The 17,679-nt window shown below is 40.0% G+C and overlaps 1 protein-coding gene across 1 annotated transcript in view; it reads left to right on the top strand.

Moving 5' to 3' along the window:
- The window catches only part of FYTTD1 (forty-two-three domain containing 1), a 31,785-nt gene extending 14,364 nt beyond the window's left edge, over positions 1 to 17,421 (top strand). Inside the window, exons 4-10 of the mRNA XM_011961161.1 lie at positions 2,907 to 3,055; positions 4,522 to 4,634; positions 7,320 to 7,416; positions 7,825 to 7,886; positions 10,062 to 10,136; positions 11,490 to 11,616; positions 14,951 to 17,421. Of these exons, the coding sequence (XP_011816551.1) occupies positions 2,907 to 3,055; positions 4,522 to 4,634; positions 7,320 to 7,416; positions 7,825 to 7,886; positions 10,062 to 10,136; positions 11,490 to 11,616; positions 14,951 to 15,049 (722 nt within the window). The 3' untranslated portion in view covers positions 15,050 to 17,421. The remainder of the gene's footprint in view (positions 1 to 2,906; positions 3,056 to 4,521; positions 4,635 to 7,319; positions 7,417 to 7,824; positions 7,887 to 10,061; positions 10,137 to 11,489; positions 11,617 to 14,950) is intronic.
- Positions 17,422 to 17,679: the final 258 nt, after the last annotated feature.

Genomic DNA, 17,679 nt, shown 5'->3' with positions numbered 1-17,679 from the left:
CTCAGCTCAGATTATCATACGAATTATGGTGCTCAGCTCAGATTATCATATGAATTATAGCGCTCAGCTCAGATTATCATATGAATTACAGCTCTCAGCTCAGATTATTATACGAATTATGGTGCTCAGCTCAGCTTATACGAATTATGGCGCTCAGCACAGATTATCGTATGAATTACAGCGCTCAGCTCAGATTATAGGAATTATAGTGCTCAGCTCAGTTTATCATATGAATTACAGCGCTCAGCTCAGATTATACGAATTACAGCACTCAGCTCAGATTATACGAATTACAGCGCTTAGCTCAGGTTATAGGAATTATAGTGCTTAGCTCAGATTATCATACGAATTATAGTGCTCAGCTCAGATTATACGAATTACAGCGCTCAATTCAGATTGTACGAATTACAGTGCTCAGCTCAGATTATACAAATTACAGCGCTCAGCTCAGATTATACAAATTACAGTGCTCAGCTCAGATTATCATACGAATTATAGTGCTCAGCTCAGCTTACCATACGAATGATGGCACTCAGCTCAGTTTATCATATGACTTACGGTACTCAGCACAGTGCCTAGGACAGTGAAGGGTAGCTGTCATGTTATTTAACACAAATAGCAAGTCATTGTGTATTGGAATTAGTTTTAATGTACAGTTTTTCCCAATATGGTTTAATCTTCATCTGGTTGCAATTTCAGAAGGAAACCACATGTAGGGCAGCAATAATTTGATTTAAAAACTAAAAACTTTAAGCCAGCTGTGGTGGCTCACGCCTGTAACTCCAGCATTTTGGGAAGTCGAGGCAGGCAGATCACCTGAGGTCAGGAGTTTGAGACCAGCCTGACCAAGATGGTGAAACCCCATCTCTACTAAAAATACAAAAATATAACTGGGTGTGGTGGTGTGTGCCTGTAATCCCAGCTACTAGGGAGGCTGAGGCAGGAGAATTGTTTGAACCTGGGAGGTGGAGGTTGCAGTGAGCTGAGATCACGCCATTGCACTCCAGCCTGGGCAACAGAGTGAAACTCCGTCTGAAAGAAAAAAAAGAGAGTTTGCTTTACTGTTTAACCTAGCATTTCACCTTCTAGAAACTCACATCTTCAGAAAATAATCATGGATGTGTTTAAAAATATATCTATGGTTCCATTGTGATATTATTTATAATTAGAACTAACTGAAATGATTACTCTAAAGTTGGTTGGATCAAGTATGACATATTAAAAAGTAATTCAATAAAAGGATATCAAAAACATGGGGTAATATTTTCACAATATAGGTATGTGTGTGTGTTTGAGACAGGGTGTGTGTGTGTGTGTGTGTGTGTGTTTGAGACAGGGTCTTGCTCTGTCACCCTAGGCTGGAGTACAGTGTGATCTCGGCTCACTGCAACCTCTGCTTCCCAAGCTCAAGTGATCCTCCTGCCTCAGCCTCCCTATTACCTGGGACTACAGGTGCGTGCCACCACGCCCGGCTAATTTTGTGTATTTTTAGTAGAGACGGGTTTCACTGTGTTAGCCAGGATGGTCTTGATCTCCCGGCTTCGTGATCCACCCGCCTCAGCCTCCCAGAGTGCTGGAATTACAGGCGTGAGTCACCACACCCGGCCCCTATTTTTTTTTTAACTAGAAAAAAGTATTTACTTATTTATTTATGTATTTATTTATTTTTTAATCTATTTATTTTTTGGAGACAGGGTCTCACTCTGTTGCAGCCTAAACTCCTGGACTCAAGCAATCCTCTCAGCCCAGCCTCCTGAGTAGCTGGGACTACAGGCATGTGCTACTATGCCCAACTAATTTTTAGAGGTGAGGCCTCACTATGTTGCCCAGGCTGGTCTTGAACTCCTGAGCTCAAGGGATCCTCTTGCCTCGGCCTCCCAAGTGCTGGAATTACAGGCATGAGCCACTGTGCCCAGCCTAGAAAAAGTATTTAAATAGGTAAGATATATAATGGAAAACCAAAGTTGGTAATGTCACATGCCACAGATTAAAATGTGTCTATTGGCACTCACTGGCGACTTTAGCAAAAGCGATTTGAATGGAGTAGGGCTGAAAGTGAAGCCAGATGGCAATGTGCTGTCGTAAGTAAATTGGAAATGAGATAGTGATTCCACTCTAGATCAGCACTGTTCGATAAAGATTGAGCACATATGAATATATTTTATTTCACCCAGTATCTCTAAAGTATTTCACTATATGATTTATATAAAATTATCAGTGAAATATTTTACCTTGAAATGTCTTGATTCAGACTAGTACTTAACTTCAAGTACTCAGTAGTAACCCCAGATGGTTAGAATCGACCCTAGTGCACAGGTAAAGACTCTGTGGACTGTCCTGTTTGTTGAGAAACTAATGACGAAAGAGTATGGCCACATGTGCGAATCCTCTAGTTATTTACAGTCTGGTGTAGCCACAGAACCCTTCCCAATGCAACAGATTGCCTTTTTAAAATGAAGTATCTTATGTAATTTAAAAAACATAAATAATGGCCGGGCTCAGTGGCTCAAGCCTATAATCCCAGCACTTTGGGAGGCCGAGACGGGCGGATCACGAGGTCAGGAGATCGAGACCATCCTGGCTAACACGGTGAAACGCCGTCTCTACTAAAAAAAATACAAAAAACTAGCCAGGCGAGGTGGCAGATGCCTGTAGTCCCAGCTACTCGGGAGGCTGAGGCAGGAGAATGGCGGGAACCCAGGGGGCGGAGCTTGCAGTGAGCTGAGATCCGGCCACTGCTCTCCAGCCTGGGCGACAGAGCAAGACTCCGTCTCAAAAAAAAAAAAACATAAATAATAACATAATAAATGTTCATAACTTCCCCCTTCCTTGGAAAATAGAATATCCTGTGACCCTCCCAACTGAACTGTTAAATTGACATTTTCTTCTCTTTTTGCCTCCTCTAGGTTTTGGTAAGACTAGTCTGAATCGTAGAGGAAGAGTCATGCCTGGAAAGAGACGTCCTAATGGAGTTATCACTGGCCTTGCAGCTAGGAAAACAACTGGAATTCGAAAAGGAATTAGTCCTATGAATCGTCCACCTCTAAGTGACAAGGTAGGATGATGGCTTAATCCTGGATTAGATGTCCTTTTCCTTTACTTGTACTAAGATTTCTGTGAATAAGCTTAACAGATAATTTTATTTGTTTTTATGTAGTACTTTGGGACTGATATATCAAATTTAATATCTAAATAAAAATCATTGTCATTCATAAAGAATACCTAAATTTCCACGTTCTCAAATATAAGTAAGTTTTTTGTTTGTATGTTTTTGTTTTTTATATGTAGATAGAGTCTTGCTCTGTTACCCACCTGGAGTGCAGTGACGTGATCTCGGCTCACTGCAGCGTCCACCTCCCAGGTTCAAGCAATTCTCCTGCCTCAGCCTTCTGAGTAGCTGGGATTACAGGTGTGTGCCAACATGCCCGGCTAATTTTTGTATTTTTAGTAGAGATGGGGTTTTACCATGTTGGCCAGGCTAGTCTTAAACTCCTGACCTCAAGTGATCTGCCCGCCTCTGCCTCCCAAAATGCTGGTATTACAGGCGTGAGCCACCATGCCTGGCCGAAAATTGACGTTTTTTTGGGGGGGGAATGGAGTCTCACTCTGTCGCCCAGGCTGGAGTGCAGTGGTGCAATCTCAGCTCACTGCAACCTCTGCCTCCTGGGTTCAGCAAATTCTCCTGCCTCAGCCTCCCGTGTAGCTGGGACTACAGGTATGTGCCACCATGCCTGGCTAATTTTTGTATTTTTGGTAGAGACAGGGTTTCACCATGCTGGCCAGGCTGGTCTCAAACTCCTGACCTCGTGATCCATCTGCCTCAGCCTCCCAAAGTGCGGAGATTAAAGGCGTGAGCCGCCATGCCTGACCAAATTAAGACTTTTTAATGTGAATCAGTCAATGGATATTTATGAAGTACTTCTCATATACTTAATAGAAGAATCCAGTTAAAGTATAAGATAAGGTTCATATTTGTCAAGAACTTTAGAGAAGTCTATATGGACAATATGGATATGTGAATTAGGCTCTTTAATGGTGGATTTAATTTACATATGTGGAGGAAGAAAAAGAGGATGTTTCATGTGCTTTTGTTTTTTATGATACTTTTTGCCTCTGATGTCTATTCCGGCTCCTTTGCTGTCATGACTTCCCCGCTTTTTCTTGTTTTTGGCATTTGTTTTGGAACTTGGCTTTTTAAAATCTATTAGTATCAAAAATCATGTTTATATAAATTATTCCCTAGTTTATATCTCTGGCTCTCTGATTCTCACTCTTGAGTTGCGGAGCCACAATTCCCCATCACCTGTGGGTCCCCTGAGTACCTCATGTATTTTAAATATAATGTGAGGTTTTCATTGTTTCAGTCGCTTAGGCTGTAATTTTCAAGCTGTTTCTCCATCTCCCTTATCTACACATTCAAGCTGTTGTCAATCCCTGTTCATTCTGCATCAGAAATGTTTATTGTAGTAGAGTATATAGAAAAATGCAATTTGATTAACATAGTTTCTTGCCTTCTGATAGAATATAGAACAATATTTTCCAGTGTTAAAAAGGAAGGCAAACCTTCTGAGACAAAATGAAGGGCAGAGGAAACCAGTGGCAGTTCTCAAGAGACCTAACCAGCTAAACAGAAAGTAAGTACTCAAATATGATGATGTGTTACTTTGCATTAAAAAACACTTCTTGCATTAAGTGGTGTGAAGAATAGATTTGCAGTGATTTTTTTAGTTACCTGATCATTTTCAAGACAGATGTTTGGGATGTCTGTCTGAACATCCACATGGATATATATCCAGTAATAGCTCGTTTATTAGATGAATTCTTACCGATGAATTTAACCAATATAAGCTTTTTAAAAAGCATCACTCTGCTTCTTTACCTCTTTGACACATGGAATAAAATTGTAAAACCTGATCACTTTAGTAGAACTCTCTTTTTTTTTTTTTCCTGTTTTTTTGAGACAGGGTCTTCTCGCTCTATTGCTGAGGCTGGAGTGCAGTGGCGCCATCACTGCTCACTGGAGCCTCGACCCCCACCCGGGGTCAAGTGATCCTCCCACATCAGCCTCCTGAGTAGATGGGACCACAGATAATGCCACCATGCCCTGCTAGTTTGTTTGTTTTTTTTTGTAGAGACAGGGTCTCACCCTGTTGCCTAGGCTGGTCTCAATTCCTGACCTCAAGTGCTCCTCCCACCTCAGCCTCCTAAAGTGCTGGGATTACAGGCATGTGCCACTGTGCCCAGCCCTGGTAGAACTCTTAACATCTCAGTGGGAATTATTCAAAATTGGAAATTCTGAAAGCTCAATTTGTTACTCAGTCTGGATGGCCCTTACTAGAACATTGAATCACAATGTATATTATTTGTGGAAAAATCAAACTAGAAAGAAAGAATTCTTCATGAACACTTGTTAAACTGAAATTATTTTTATACTAAGTTGAATAATAAAAACCAAGAATTGTGGCCTGTGAGCTGGGCACAGTGGCATGTGCCCGTGGTCCCAGCTACTTAAGAGGCTGAGGCAGGAGGATCACATGAGCCCAGGATTCAGGGCTAACCTGGGCAACATAGTGAGACCCCCATCTCTGAAAAGAAAGAAAAGAAAAATTATGATCTGTTGTTATGGCATTCTGTTCTCTGTAAGGACAAAGTAGATGAAGTTGATGAGGTGTGGTTTCCTTATTCAGTTTCAAGTACTATTTATTTATCTTTCGTGGAGATTATTCGGCAAACAAAACCTGGAATGGAGTTTTTAAAAAATGCAGTGACTGGGCACAGTGGCTCATGCTTGTATTCCTAGCACTTTGGGAGGCCATGGCATGTAGATCACCTGAGGCCAGGAGTTCGAGACCAGCCTGGCCAACATGGTGAAACCCCATCTCTACTAAAGATACAAAAATTAGCTGGACATGGTGGTGCATGCCTGTAGTTCCAGCTATTTGGGAGGCTGAGGCAGGAGAATCGCTTAAACCTGGGAGGCGGAGATTGTGGTGTCAAGATCGTGTCACTGCACTCCAGCCTGGGTAACAGTGAGACTGTCTCAAACAAAATAAAAAATAAAAAACAAAACAAAAAATGGAATGGCTGGAATTGCAGTTTTAACCATCATCTTTTGGGAATCACTTGATAATAAGGGACCTTCTCAAATAAGAACCCATCATTTACATGAGACTTACATGTTAATTGGGTTAGCTAGGGAAATTTTGAACTTGACTCTCTGAAAGATTGGAGGTAAGACTAAGGAGTCTGTTGAACACTTGTTTGTATAGTGTTTCATATTTATCAATAGATCAGTTGAAGACATGGAATATTAGAGGATTGAATATTGCATAAATATGAAATTTTAATTTTTCATACTTCACCAACTTCCTATAGAAAACAAAAGAAATTAGGTGCAGCAAACCACCATGGCGCATGTATACCTACGTAAGAAACCTGCGTGTTCAGCACATGTGTCTCGGAACTTAAAATTAAAAAAAAAAAAAGAATTGGTGAAAGTCAAACAATTAACAGCATCGTTCTGTGCGTGAAAGAACAAGAAACAGAAGAGTATAAGTTTTTCTGTGGTTTATTTATTTTTTGAGATGAAGTCTGTTGCTGGGCTGGAGCGCAGTGGCGTGATCTCGGCCCACTGCAGCCTCTGCTTCCCTGACTCGAGCAATTCTCATGCTTCAGCCTCCTGAGTAGCTGGGACTACAGGCGCGTGCCACCAAGGCTGGCTAGTTTTTGTGTTTTTAGTAGAGACAGGATTTCACCATGTTGCCCAGGCTGGTCTCCAACTCCTGACCTCAAGTGATCCACTCACCTCAACCTCCCAAAATGCTGGAATTACAAGTGTGAGCCATAATGCCTGGCCTCTATGGTTTATGTTAATACATAACGATTTCTGAGTGAGGAAGGAAGAGAAAGCTGGAGGAGGAGATGTTATTTTTCAAACCTTTCTCTTTATTTTTGGTCTTCAGTTTATTTTAGGTCTTCAGTTTGGCCTATATGTAGTTTTTCTTTGTACTAATCCTGTAAATTGTAAAGTTATGTTTTCACCAAATATAGGAAATAGCACTAAAAATGTGATGATTAATGTCTTCAGAAGATACATGGAATGTTAGAGGATTTAACATTTGGACGATACAGTGGTTCGGAGGGAGGTATTTGTTCATCAAATCTCAATAGCTTCATGTTAATAAGGAAATAATTCAGAGTTGTTTGTTACTTGCACCTCATGTTTGCAGCCTATGAATTTAACTATTTTTGCTTATTTTTCCTCAAGACATTTGAAAGTAGTTAAATGGCTTAGCATGGCATATGTGTTTTTGTTGCAGAAATAACATTCCAGCTAATTTTACCAGGAGTGGAAGTAAATTAAATCATCAGAAAGATACTCGTCAGGCAACTTTTCTTTTCAGAAGAGGCCTGAAGGTATTTAAAAACTTTGGCAGTGTTTTTGTTTTGTTTTGTTTTTTTTAACCCAAAGAGGATCCTGAGCAGCCACCTTCAGTAAGCCTCAGTCACAGGCAGCACTGGGTTCAGGATGTGAGGAACGTGGCAGTAGATTAGTTCTTTCTGTCGTACGTTTTTTATTTCCTGTCCTTTCTTACCCTCAATAGCAATGTCTTATAATAGTTTAACATGTTATTTGGGAATAAACCTGTATTTGCCACTTGTTCTGATACAGGAATTCCAACAGGGAAGTGTTGCCAGAATAGCACAGGCCCGTCTGCATTCATGCACACGCCCCACTGGGTTATAATGTTCTAGAGCAGGATCACTCTTTGGATTCAATCCTCTGCTTTCTGTGGGACCTACTGCTTTTTCTTCTCTCTTCAGGTTCAGGCCCAGTTGAATACAGAACAACTGCTAGACGATGTAGTAGCAAAGAGAACTCGTCAGTAAGTTTCCATTTGTTTTTCAAGATGTTATTTCAAAACTCCCAGAATACTGACTACCCAAATTACCATGTGCCTCAGTCCAGAAGAAATTAATTGAAACCCAAAATAAAATTGAGCCTGAAAGGTGGGCATAGTGGCGCTACACACCTGTAGTCCCAGCTAGTTGGGAGACTGAAGCAAGAGAATTGCTCGAGCCCAAGAATTCAAGGCTGTGAAGCCATGATCTCACCTGTGCATCGCCACTGCACACCGGCCTGAGCAGCATAGCTCGGGCTATGGAGACTGTCTCCAAAACAAATTTTAAAAATTGAGCCTAAAATAAATAAATCCTTTTGTCCTTTGTTGATTTTCGCCAAAAATCCTTTTGAGTTTTCACATGTCGATATTGTGACAGTTTTAGTGCCAAGTAGATTACTTGTTTTTTTATTATTTTTATTTTTTATTGGCTATTCCATTTTAATGAAACAGCTTTTTCTTTCTTTCTTTTTTGGCTATAACTGCTTTCATACAAATGAACCTATTTAGGGAACGAATAGAATAAAATTCAGTAGAGCTTTTAGAAAATTTGTACAACTTTAAAAACAATAGTTTTCCTTTTCACAGTCTTTTTTTCTTAGCCCTATAAAAATATTTTGAAAATCTGTTTTATCCTGTCACAATCACACCTCCTGAGTGTGAGTTGTAATATACCAATTCATCAGTGTGGTTAGGTTTTGAGATTAACTGTTTAAAATTATGGCTACTTTTTGGAAAACAAAATATATACAGTTGGCCTTCTGTGTCTCAGGGGGATTGGTTCCAGGACCATTGAAGAGATTAAAATCCTCAGATCCTCAAGTCTCCCTTACAATCGGCCCTCCATATCCATGGATTGCTTTCAGTCTGCAGTTGAAATTGATTGAATACATGGATGTAGAACCTGTGGATACAGAGAGCGGGCCGTAAAACATGGTCATGGTCCAGATATGATGCAAACTGTGGGGCATGATTTTTCACAATTGGAGTGTTAGGAAACTGAAACAGATACTGGTAGTGTTCTTTAGCACAGGGGTCGCGACATTAGAAACCATGGGGAGGAAAGAATAATCGTAGCCTTTTCGCTTCTGCAGTGAACAGTATTTACACAGTCACGATCATATATAAATGTTACTTGTTCTGAACTTGGAGAACCAACCTGTTACACAAAGCACAACATAGTTAATTTGAGAACAGAATGTAATGTAAGTGTCCGATTTTGACTCGTGAATATAAAGGAAGAGCTGACAGAAAGTGAGAGGCACAAACAAAGGGGCAGAGGCGGAAGGAAGGAACAGAGGCACTGAGATCCTTTCCCACAGAGCGGGGGTGGGGTCAAGCGATTCTGCTGAAAGAAACTGAGATTTAAGTATTTTAAGTTACAAAGGCAGGGAAGTAGTGACATAGCCATCAAAATGTCTCAAGGTAGGTAAGGAAACTGGAGGATAGTTTGATGAACTAAATCTATTCATCATAGCAAGTTTTTTTTTTGAGATGGAGTCTTGCTCTGTTGCCCAGAATGCGCAATGGCGCAATCTTGGTTCACTGCAACCTCCCCCTCCTGGGTTCAAGCAGTTCTCTGCCTCAGCCTCCCAAGTAGCTGGGATTACAGGTACCCGCCACCATGCTCAGCTTAATTTTGTATTTTTTTTTTTTAAGTAGAGATGGGGTTTCACTGTCTTGGCCAGGCTGGTCTTGAACTTCTGACCTCAGCCTCCCAAAGTGCTGGGATTACAGGTGTGAGCCACTGCGCCCGGGCTGCAGCAAGGTTTTTTACTACATAAGCATCTTGTTTAGTGAATTGGAAGTAACCAGCAAGCAGTAAAAACAGAAAGGTTAAAAGTGCGGCCTCTGGAGAGTAGGAATGGAAAGCAGGAGAATACTGGGGTGAGGGACTGTTGCTTTTTATTAGAAGTTCTTTTGTACTGTTTGATTTTTAAAAATTTGTATATGTTTATCACACTGAAAAATATTTAATAAATTCAGATGCCCAGTTCTGCACCCAAGGTGTTGATTCATTATGTCATGGTGGGGTTTAGGTATTTATTTCTTGCAAGCTAAGAAAAAGTAATGGCTACTTTCAAAATGTTTATTTTTACTTTGAATATACATAGGGTTTATCAACTTACATTTAGTGAATTTTATTTTTTTTGATACTAGATGGCGGACTTCCACCACAAATGGAGGGATTTTGACTGTATCTATTGACAATCCTGGAGCAGTGCAATGCCCAGTGTAAGTTGTTTTTTTTTTTTGCAAAAATTATAACCTCTCATTACACAGGATCATAAGAAAGTATTGGACTTCTGCCCAGAGAATGATGTCCAAGTTAGGATAAACCAAGCAGAAAGTAATACCTGTGATACAATATGGAAACAGTATGGTGTAAAGTTAAAAGGAAGAGTTTTCTGGATTCCTGATTCTGCAGCCCTAAATGACCACGTTGAGCAGTGTTTTTTAATATTTTAAAAATTATGTGCATGTATATCATATGTACCCTTTTTTGGGGGGCAAAGTCTGGCTCTGTTACCCAGGCTGGAGTATAGTACCGTGATCATGGCTTATTGCAGCCTTGACCTCCCAAGCTCAAGCGATCCTCCTGCCTCAGCCTCCTGAGTCCTGAGTAGCTGGGGCTGCAGGTGCCACCACTACGCCTGGCTTTTTTGTTTCTTTGTGCGCAGACTGGTCTTGAACTCCTAGACTCAAGCAGTCCTCTCACCTTGGCCTCCCAAAGTGCTGAGGTTACAGGCGTGAGCCACTGCACCTGACCCAATATGTGTATTTTTATGTACAATAATAAACGAGATGACAGTATACATGCTACTTCTTCCCCCAATCCCTGTAATGTTTTTGATGTCTTGATTTTTTAGACCACAGAGACCTACCTTCTCTTTAAATTTATTGCTTTATAAACTTCGTCGATTTATGGAACTTATGTTCTATTCAAGCATCTCTTGATTTTTTTAAGAGATAAGGTCTGCTCTGATTCTCAGGCTGGAGTGCAGTGGTGCCATCATAGCTCACTGCTGCCTCCAACTCCTGGGCTTCAGTGATTCTCCTGCCTCAGCCTCCTGAGTAGCTGGGCACATAGGCACGCACCACCACACCCAGCTAATTGTATTTTATTTATTTTGTATAGTTTTATATAGGTGGGGTCTTGCTATGTTCCTTAGGCTGATCTCTAACCCCTGGCCTCAAGCGATCCTCCTGCCTTGGCCTCCCAAAGTACCAGGATTGTAGGCCTGAGCCACAGTGCATAGCCATCCAGCCATCTTAATGATTGAAATGAAAAGAATGTAGGATGGGTGCCTAGAACTTTAGAGGTTGCTCTATTTTAATGGAAGATCAAGAATTAGGAATCACCAAACATTCTGCCTTGTTGAAAAGTTTGTAGTTCTATTTGAAGAGATATTCTCTGAACAATGATATATTTTAGTCTAGAGTAGCCAATGACACTTTTTTTTTGAGAACACAAATAAAATGGCCCTAATACATTTGAACATGTGTACAGGATGTCTTAAGTACCAAATTAATTTATTTTTCTTTTCACTGTTAAGCTGCTCTGATACTTTAATATTTTTCTAATAGAACTCAGAAACCACGATTAACTCGTACTGCTGCACCTTCATTTTTAACAAAGCGGGAGCAAAGTGACGCCCGGAAAGTTCCTAAAGGTGTTCCCCTACAGTTTGACATAAACAGCGTCGGAAAACAGGTAAAAAAAATGTTTTGTGTATTTTCTTGGGTCATCTGCTGAGACTATTTTAATTAACAAAACATTTATTATAATCGTGAATTATAAACAAGGTATCCTAACTGCCCCCTGAAACCTAGGGAACCACTAACTCACTTTTGTCTGCCAGTTTGCCTATTTTGACATTTCATATAAATCAGATCATACAGTATGTATTTGTGACTGAATTGTTTCACTTAGTGTAATGTTTTCAAGGTTCATCTATGTTGTGTCTGTATTTAATTTTGTTTTCCTGCTGAACAGTGTTCATCATATGTATATACCACATCTTACTTATTCCTTCGTTACTGGATGGGTATTTGGGTGTTTTCACTCCTCGGACACTAGGAATAATACTGCTCTGAGCATTTGCACAGAAGTTTTTGTGTGAGCATCTGTTTTCATTTCTCCCTGGTAAATACCTAGGAGTAGAATTGCTAGGTTTATAGTAATTCTTTATCTAATCTTCTGAGGAACTGCTGGACTGTTTTCCCTAGAAGAGTCTGTGCTACAACTTTATATTCCCACTAGCATCTATGGGGGTTCTGAATTTCTCTATATCCTCACCAATACTCACTGTTATCTGCTGTTTGACTATAGCCATCTAGCAAGATTACAGGATACAAGGTTAATAACAAAACTGTCAAAACCGACCAGGCGTGATGGCTCACGCCTGTATTACCAGCAGTTTGGGAGGCCGAGGCGGGCAGATCACCTGAAGTCAGGAGTTCGAGACCAACCTGGCCAACATGGTGAAATCCTGTCTCTACTAAAAATACAAAAATTAGCCTGGTGTGGTGGCAGGTGCCTGTCATCCCAGTTACTAGGGAGGCTGAGGCAGGAGAATTGCTTGAACCTAGGGGGCAGAGATGGTAGTGAGCTGAGATCGTGCCACTCATTCCAGCCTGGGCAACAGAGCAATACTCATCTCAAAAAAAAAAAAGTCAAAAACCACATGGACAATTTTGTATTAACCATATTAACCTTGTATCCTGTAATCTTGCTAAATTCACTTACTTTTGTATTGACTTTGTAGATTCCTTAGGACTTTTTTTTTTTTTTTGAAACAGGGTCTCGTTCTGCCACCAAGACTGGAATGCAGTGGCATATTCATAGCTCACTGTAGCCTTGACTTCCCAGGCTCAAACGATCCTTCCTCCCACCTCAGCCTCCTAGGTAGCTGGGGATTCAGGCACACACCACCACACCTGGGGATACAGGCGCACACACCACACCTGGGGATGCAGGCATGCACCACCACACCTGGGGATACAGGCGCACACACCACACCTGGGGATGCAGGCATGCACCACCACACCTGGGGATACAGGCACACACCACCACACCTGGAGATACAGGCACACACCACCACACCTGGAGATATAGGCACACACCACCACACCTGGGGATACAGGCACACACCACACCACACCTGGAGATACAGGCACACACCACCACACCTGGAGATATAGGCACACACCACACCACACCACACCTGGAGATATAGGCACACACCACCACACCTGGGGATACAGGCACACACCACCACACCTGGGGATACAGGCACACACCACCACACCTGGAGGTACAGGCACACACCACCACACCTGGGGATACAGGCACACACCACCACACCTGGAGGTACAGGCACACACCACCACACCTGAGGATACTGGCAAACACCACCACAGCTGGAGATGCAGGCACACACACCACACTTGGCTAATTTTTGTATTTTTTGTAGAGACAGGGTTTCAGAGAGGGTTTCACTACATTTCCCAGGCTGGTCTTGAACGCCTAAGCTCAAGCCATCTGCCTGCCTTCTGTGGCTGCCCAGCTTAGGATTTTCTGTGTAAACAATCATTTCATTCTCCTAATTCGTTTCCAGTCTTTAAAACCTTTTCTTGCTTTGTTACAATGGCTAGGACCTCCAGTCCAATGTTGAGTAGAAATGGTTAAGATGTATACTTGCATGCATGCCTTGTTCCAAAGCCTAAAGGAGAAGGCATTAAATATGTCACCATTTAGTATGATATTAGCCATATATATATATATATATATTTTTTTTTCCTTTTTGAGATAGAGTCTTGCTCTGTCACCTAGGCTGGAGTGCAGTGGCGCAATCTTGGCTGACTGCAACCTCTGTCTCCTGGGTTCAAGCAATTATCCTGCCTCAGCCTCCCGAGTAGCTGAGATTACAGGCATGCACTACCACACCCAGCTAAGTTTTTTGTATTTTTAGTAGAGACGGTTTCACCATACTGGCCTGGCTGGTCTTGAACTCCTGACCTTTTGATCTGCCTGCCTCAGGCTCCCAAAGTGCTGGGATTACAGGATGGAGCCACCATGCCTGGCCCAGTTTCTTTTTTTCTTTTTCTTTTTTTTTAATAGATTCTCTTTGTCAGATTGAGGAACCTCCCTTCTATTCCTGATATGCTGAGAATTTTTTATCATGAATGGGTATTTGATTTTGTCAGATGGTTTTTTAGTATTCCTTGAAATAATGTAAAATTGAAGATACAAAGGATGGATAGAAATTTCACCAAATTGGCCTGGTGCACTGGCTCACGCCTGTAATCCCAGCACTTTGGGAGGCCAATGTGGGTGGATCACTTGGGGTCAGAAGTTTGAGACCAGCCTGGTCAACATGGAAAAACCCCGTCTGTACTAAAAATAAAAAAAATTAGCTGGGTGTGGTGGCACGTGCCGGTAATCCCAGCTACTCGGGAGGCTGAGGTGGGAGAATTACTTGAACCCAGGAGGTGGAGGTTGCAGTGAGCTGAGATTGCGCCCCTACACTCCAGCCTGGGTGACAGCCAGACTCTCTCCATAAAAAAATAAGAAAAAAAAAATTTGACCAAATTTGTTTTGCTTATTTTTATTTTGTTAACAATTTTTTTTCCAGAAATGGTATAGTTTATAGATGCTGTTGTTAATAAAAAAAAAAGATTTTCATTTGAATTTGAATTTCTGTGTTGAACTCACCGTAATTCAAGAAAATTTGCTATAAAATATTTACAGATCTGAAGAGTTATTTTATCAGTGACATCATGAGTTGGTGGCAGTATTTACAGAGCCTGAAAATAATTCAGATAGGGGCTTTGGGTGTATGACTTCTAGGCATTATAGCATATGTGTGTTTTATATAGTATATAATGTAGGCTTTATATGAGGTCATACACATAATAGTAGAATGTTAGTTGTCATTACTTTTAATTAATCATAAGATCACATTATTGTTCCAAAGCAAATATGGCTTTCAGTAAAGTTGTTAATTGTTGCTTTGTTGTTGTTTTTGTTTTTTTCTTTTCTCCAGACAGGGATGACGTTGAATGAGCGGTTTGGGATCCTGAAGGAACAAAGAGCCACTCTCACATACAACAAAGGGGGAAGCCGCTTTGTAACCGTGGGATAGGTCCCATGTCAAAGGAACTTTTGAGAGATGACTCTGAAAAGTTGAATTGCTTGAAGAGTTCATCACAGAAATTCAAGAAACTTTACTTCAAAATATTCACAAGGCTAAATAACTCTTATTTTTATTTTTGAAGTTTTTTTTAATGTATAAAATAATGCCCTGAAAGAATAATAGGGATTATACCTATCTGTTCTTGAAGATTTCATGGTTGGCTCAGACAGAACAATCATCTGTTTGACTTCTTTGGTTCCTCATGCAGCAGAAGGAAGACAGAAAGATAGAAATTGATTATTTTTATGATAGTGGTATTCAGGATCTCATCACCTTTGCCCATATTTTAGACTTCGTCATGGTAAATCTTGGTCTTCAGAAACATGAGTAGGTCCCTTTGTTGCTGTCACTTACCCTTTAATAGTGTGGATGTAGTCAGTACAGTTGCCTTTTCTTCATTAGAGATACAAAACAAATTATTAGAATTCCAGTTTTGGATTTTAAGATTTATGGGAATATCTAGAACTTGGTTCATTTTTCAGACAGTGTGATCCCCTGGAATTATACAGCTTTAGTGCTGAACTTTTAACAAGAAATGTGACTCTAGGTCTCAGTTTAAAATGTTGGTGTTAAAGACTATAAATGCATATTTACGAGGTTATCTGATAGGGCCTTGGAGGAGAAGATCCAGTTTTTAAAAATGACAGTTTGTGTTTAATAAACGAAGGCATGAGAGGAAGTAAGTAGCAAGTTGAAGGACAGGTAGTTGAGATGAAAAACTTCAAAACCCAGGTTATAGGTGTACTGTTTGGATTTAGCATGGTCTTGAGTCTAGTGTCCACAAAGTATTCAAATGATATTTAGAAGAATTATAACTATTACATTGAATTGAGTGTCTTGGATATTTTGATAGTAAAATTAATAGCCATAAAGTCCTAGACTTCTTATTTGAAGTTAACATTTCTTATTTGAAAAGTTGAAATTTATGAGCTTTGAAGATTGCAAAATTAAATAATTTATAGCTCCAAAAACAAAAATATACTTGTATATGTCACAGAAAAAATGCAAAATTTACAATAGAGTTATAGTAACCTTGTTGTTTACCTTTCACTGATTTCTTATATGGTATAAATTAAAGTTCAGGCATTTATGGGGAGCAAAGGCCCTCCCCCACCACCCCGCCACCTGCCACCTCTGAGGGAGTGGGAGAAGTTAGTCTGTGCCAAGATAGTACTGAGTCCTCAGATGTATACTGTAAATTACGGTATAATGCCAAATGCAGCAAAATCTTCCAGCTATACGTTACAAGTTTGGTCATTTTGAAGCTTGACATTTTAGTTTGCCATTATGTTAAAAACATCTAAATAGGTGTTAGTTTCTCAGGAGTAGATTGTTAGTGTTGACTTTTCCTGTAAAACAAACATCGTTCTTGGCCTGCCTTGCATTGTGTACTAGACTTCATTGTTGCCTCTCATGCTTCTTGAGTTACTTAATGATTTATGCTAGCCATGGAAAGCTATCAGTAACAGTTTCATGCTTATACCAAAGAATTAAATCTGATCCTTAATATCTGATATTTTGCTGGTACTTGTACTGATAAGTGATTATTGGAAGTCAGTCACAGAATTTGAAAATAAATTCTAGTCTCTCCTTAGCTATTTGATGCTTTTCATATAGGCCAAGAACTCATTGCAAAACATTTTTGCAAGTATGAATGCCTGTATTTGGTCTAGGAACAGTACATTTTAGTCTGATTTAGAATTACTGGTAGCTTATTTTAAAGCAAGGAAAAGCAGCTAAGCTCGAGTTTGCTGTCTTTAGAATGGTTTGTGAAAATATGGTATAAAGGTGTTTTCATTTTCCTGTTCTTACCTATTATTGTATAGAGCTATTAATGCCATTTTTTGGGAAAACCTTAAAAATTGCCCCAAATACTGACATTGAGTGCATCAAATAACAAATTGTCTTTGGTATATTAAACTTTTATTCTTCATGCATCTGTAATTTAATTTTAAGTATAATGTTTTGCCTTTGGTACAACTAAATTAAAACTCTTGGTGGTCACATGTATATAAACAAAACAATATGCTTTGTTGAAGGAAAATTTTCTGTATTGGAATGTGGTTGTAATCCTTGTTCAGTTCTTAAATTTTGGTTTTTTTAAAAAACAGGATGCAACTTAAAATTTTCTTTGCATCAAGGTATATGCAAAACATTGATGCAGTGCATCACAAAATGGAAGTTTGTATTTAATGAGGAGGTGCTTTACACTGTACTTTTTGGTGTTTTTTGGAAAAGTTACATTTAGATCTATTCTGAAGCTGTTCATTTTTAACAAATAAAATGTTACAGGTTTCACATGATTTATTCTCAGCTCTAAAGATTGAGTTGTGGTTTTTAGATTGTTCTGTGTTATGAAGAACTTTGTAGTGGTTATTTGTAGTTTTTAGGGTGTGAAACGTTATCTACTAGCAAAATTGGTAACTCAATCTAGACTCTCCTATTAGCCTCCGTCTCTCTTTTGATGATTTCATTTGTAGCTCCAACAAATGAATCTGAAAAATAGAATCCAGGCTGGGTAGGGTGGCTTATGCCTGTAATCCCAGAACTTTGGGAGGCCAAGGTGGGTGGATCATGAG

The sequence above is a fragment of the Colobus angolensis genome, unplaced genomic scaffold (assembly GCF_000951035.1).
Source record: "Colobus angolensis palliatus isolate OR3802 unplaced genomic scaffold, Cang.pa_1.0 Scaffold54, whole genome shotgun sequence".
In the NCBI taxonomy this organism is placed as follows: domain Eukaryota; kingdom Metazoa; phylum Chordata; class Mammalia; order Primates; family Cercopithecidae; genus Colobus; species Colobus angolensis.
This window is presented reverse-complemented; position numbering and strand designations above follow the sequence as displayed.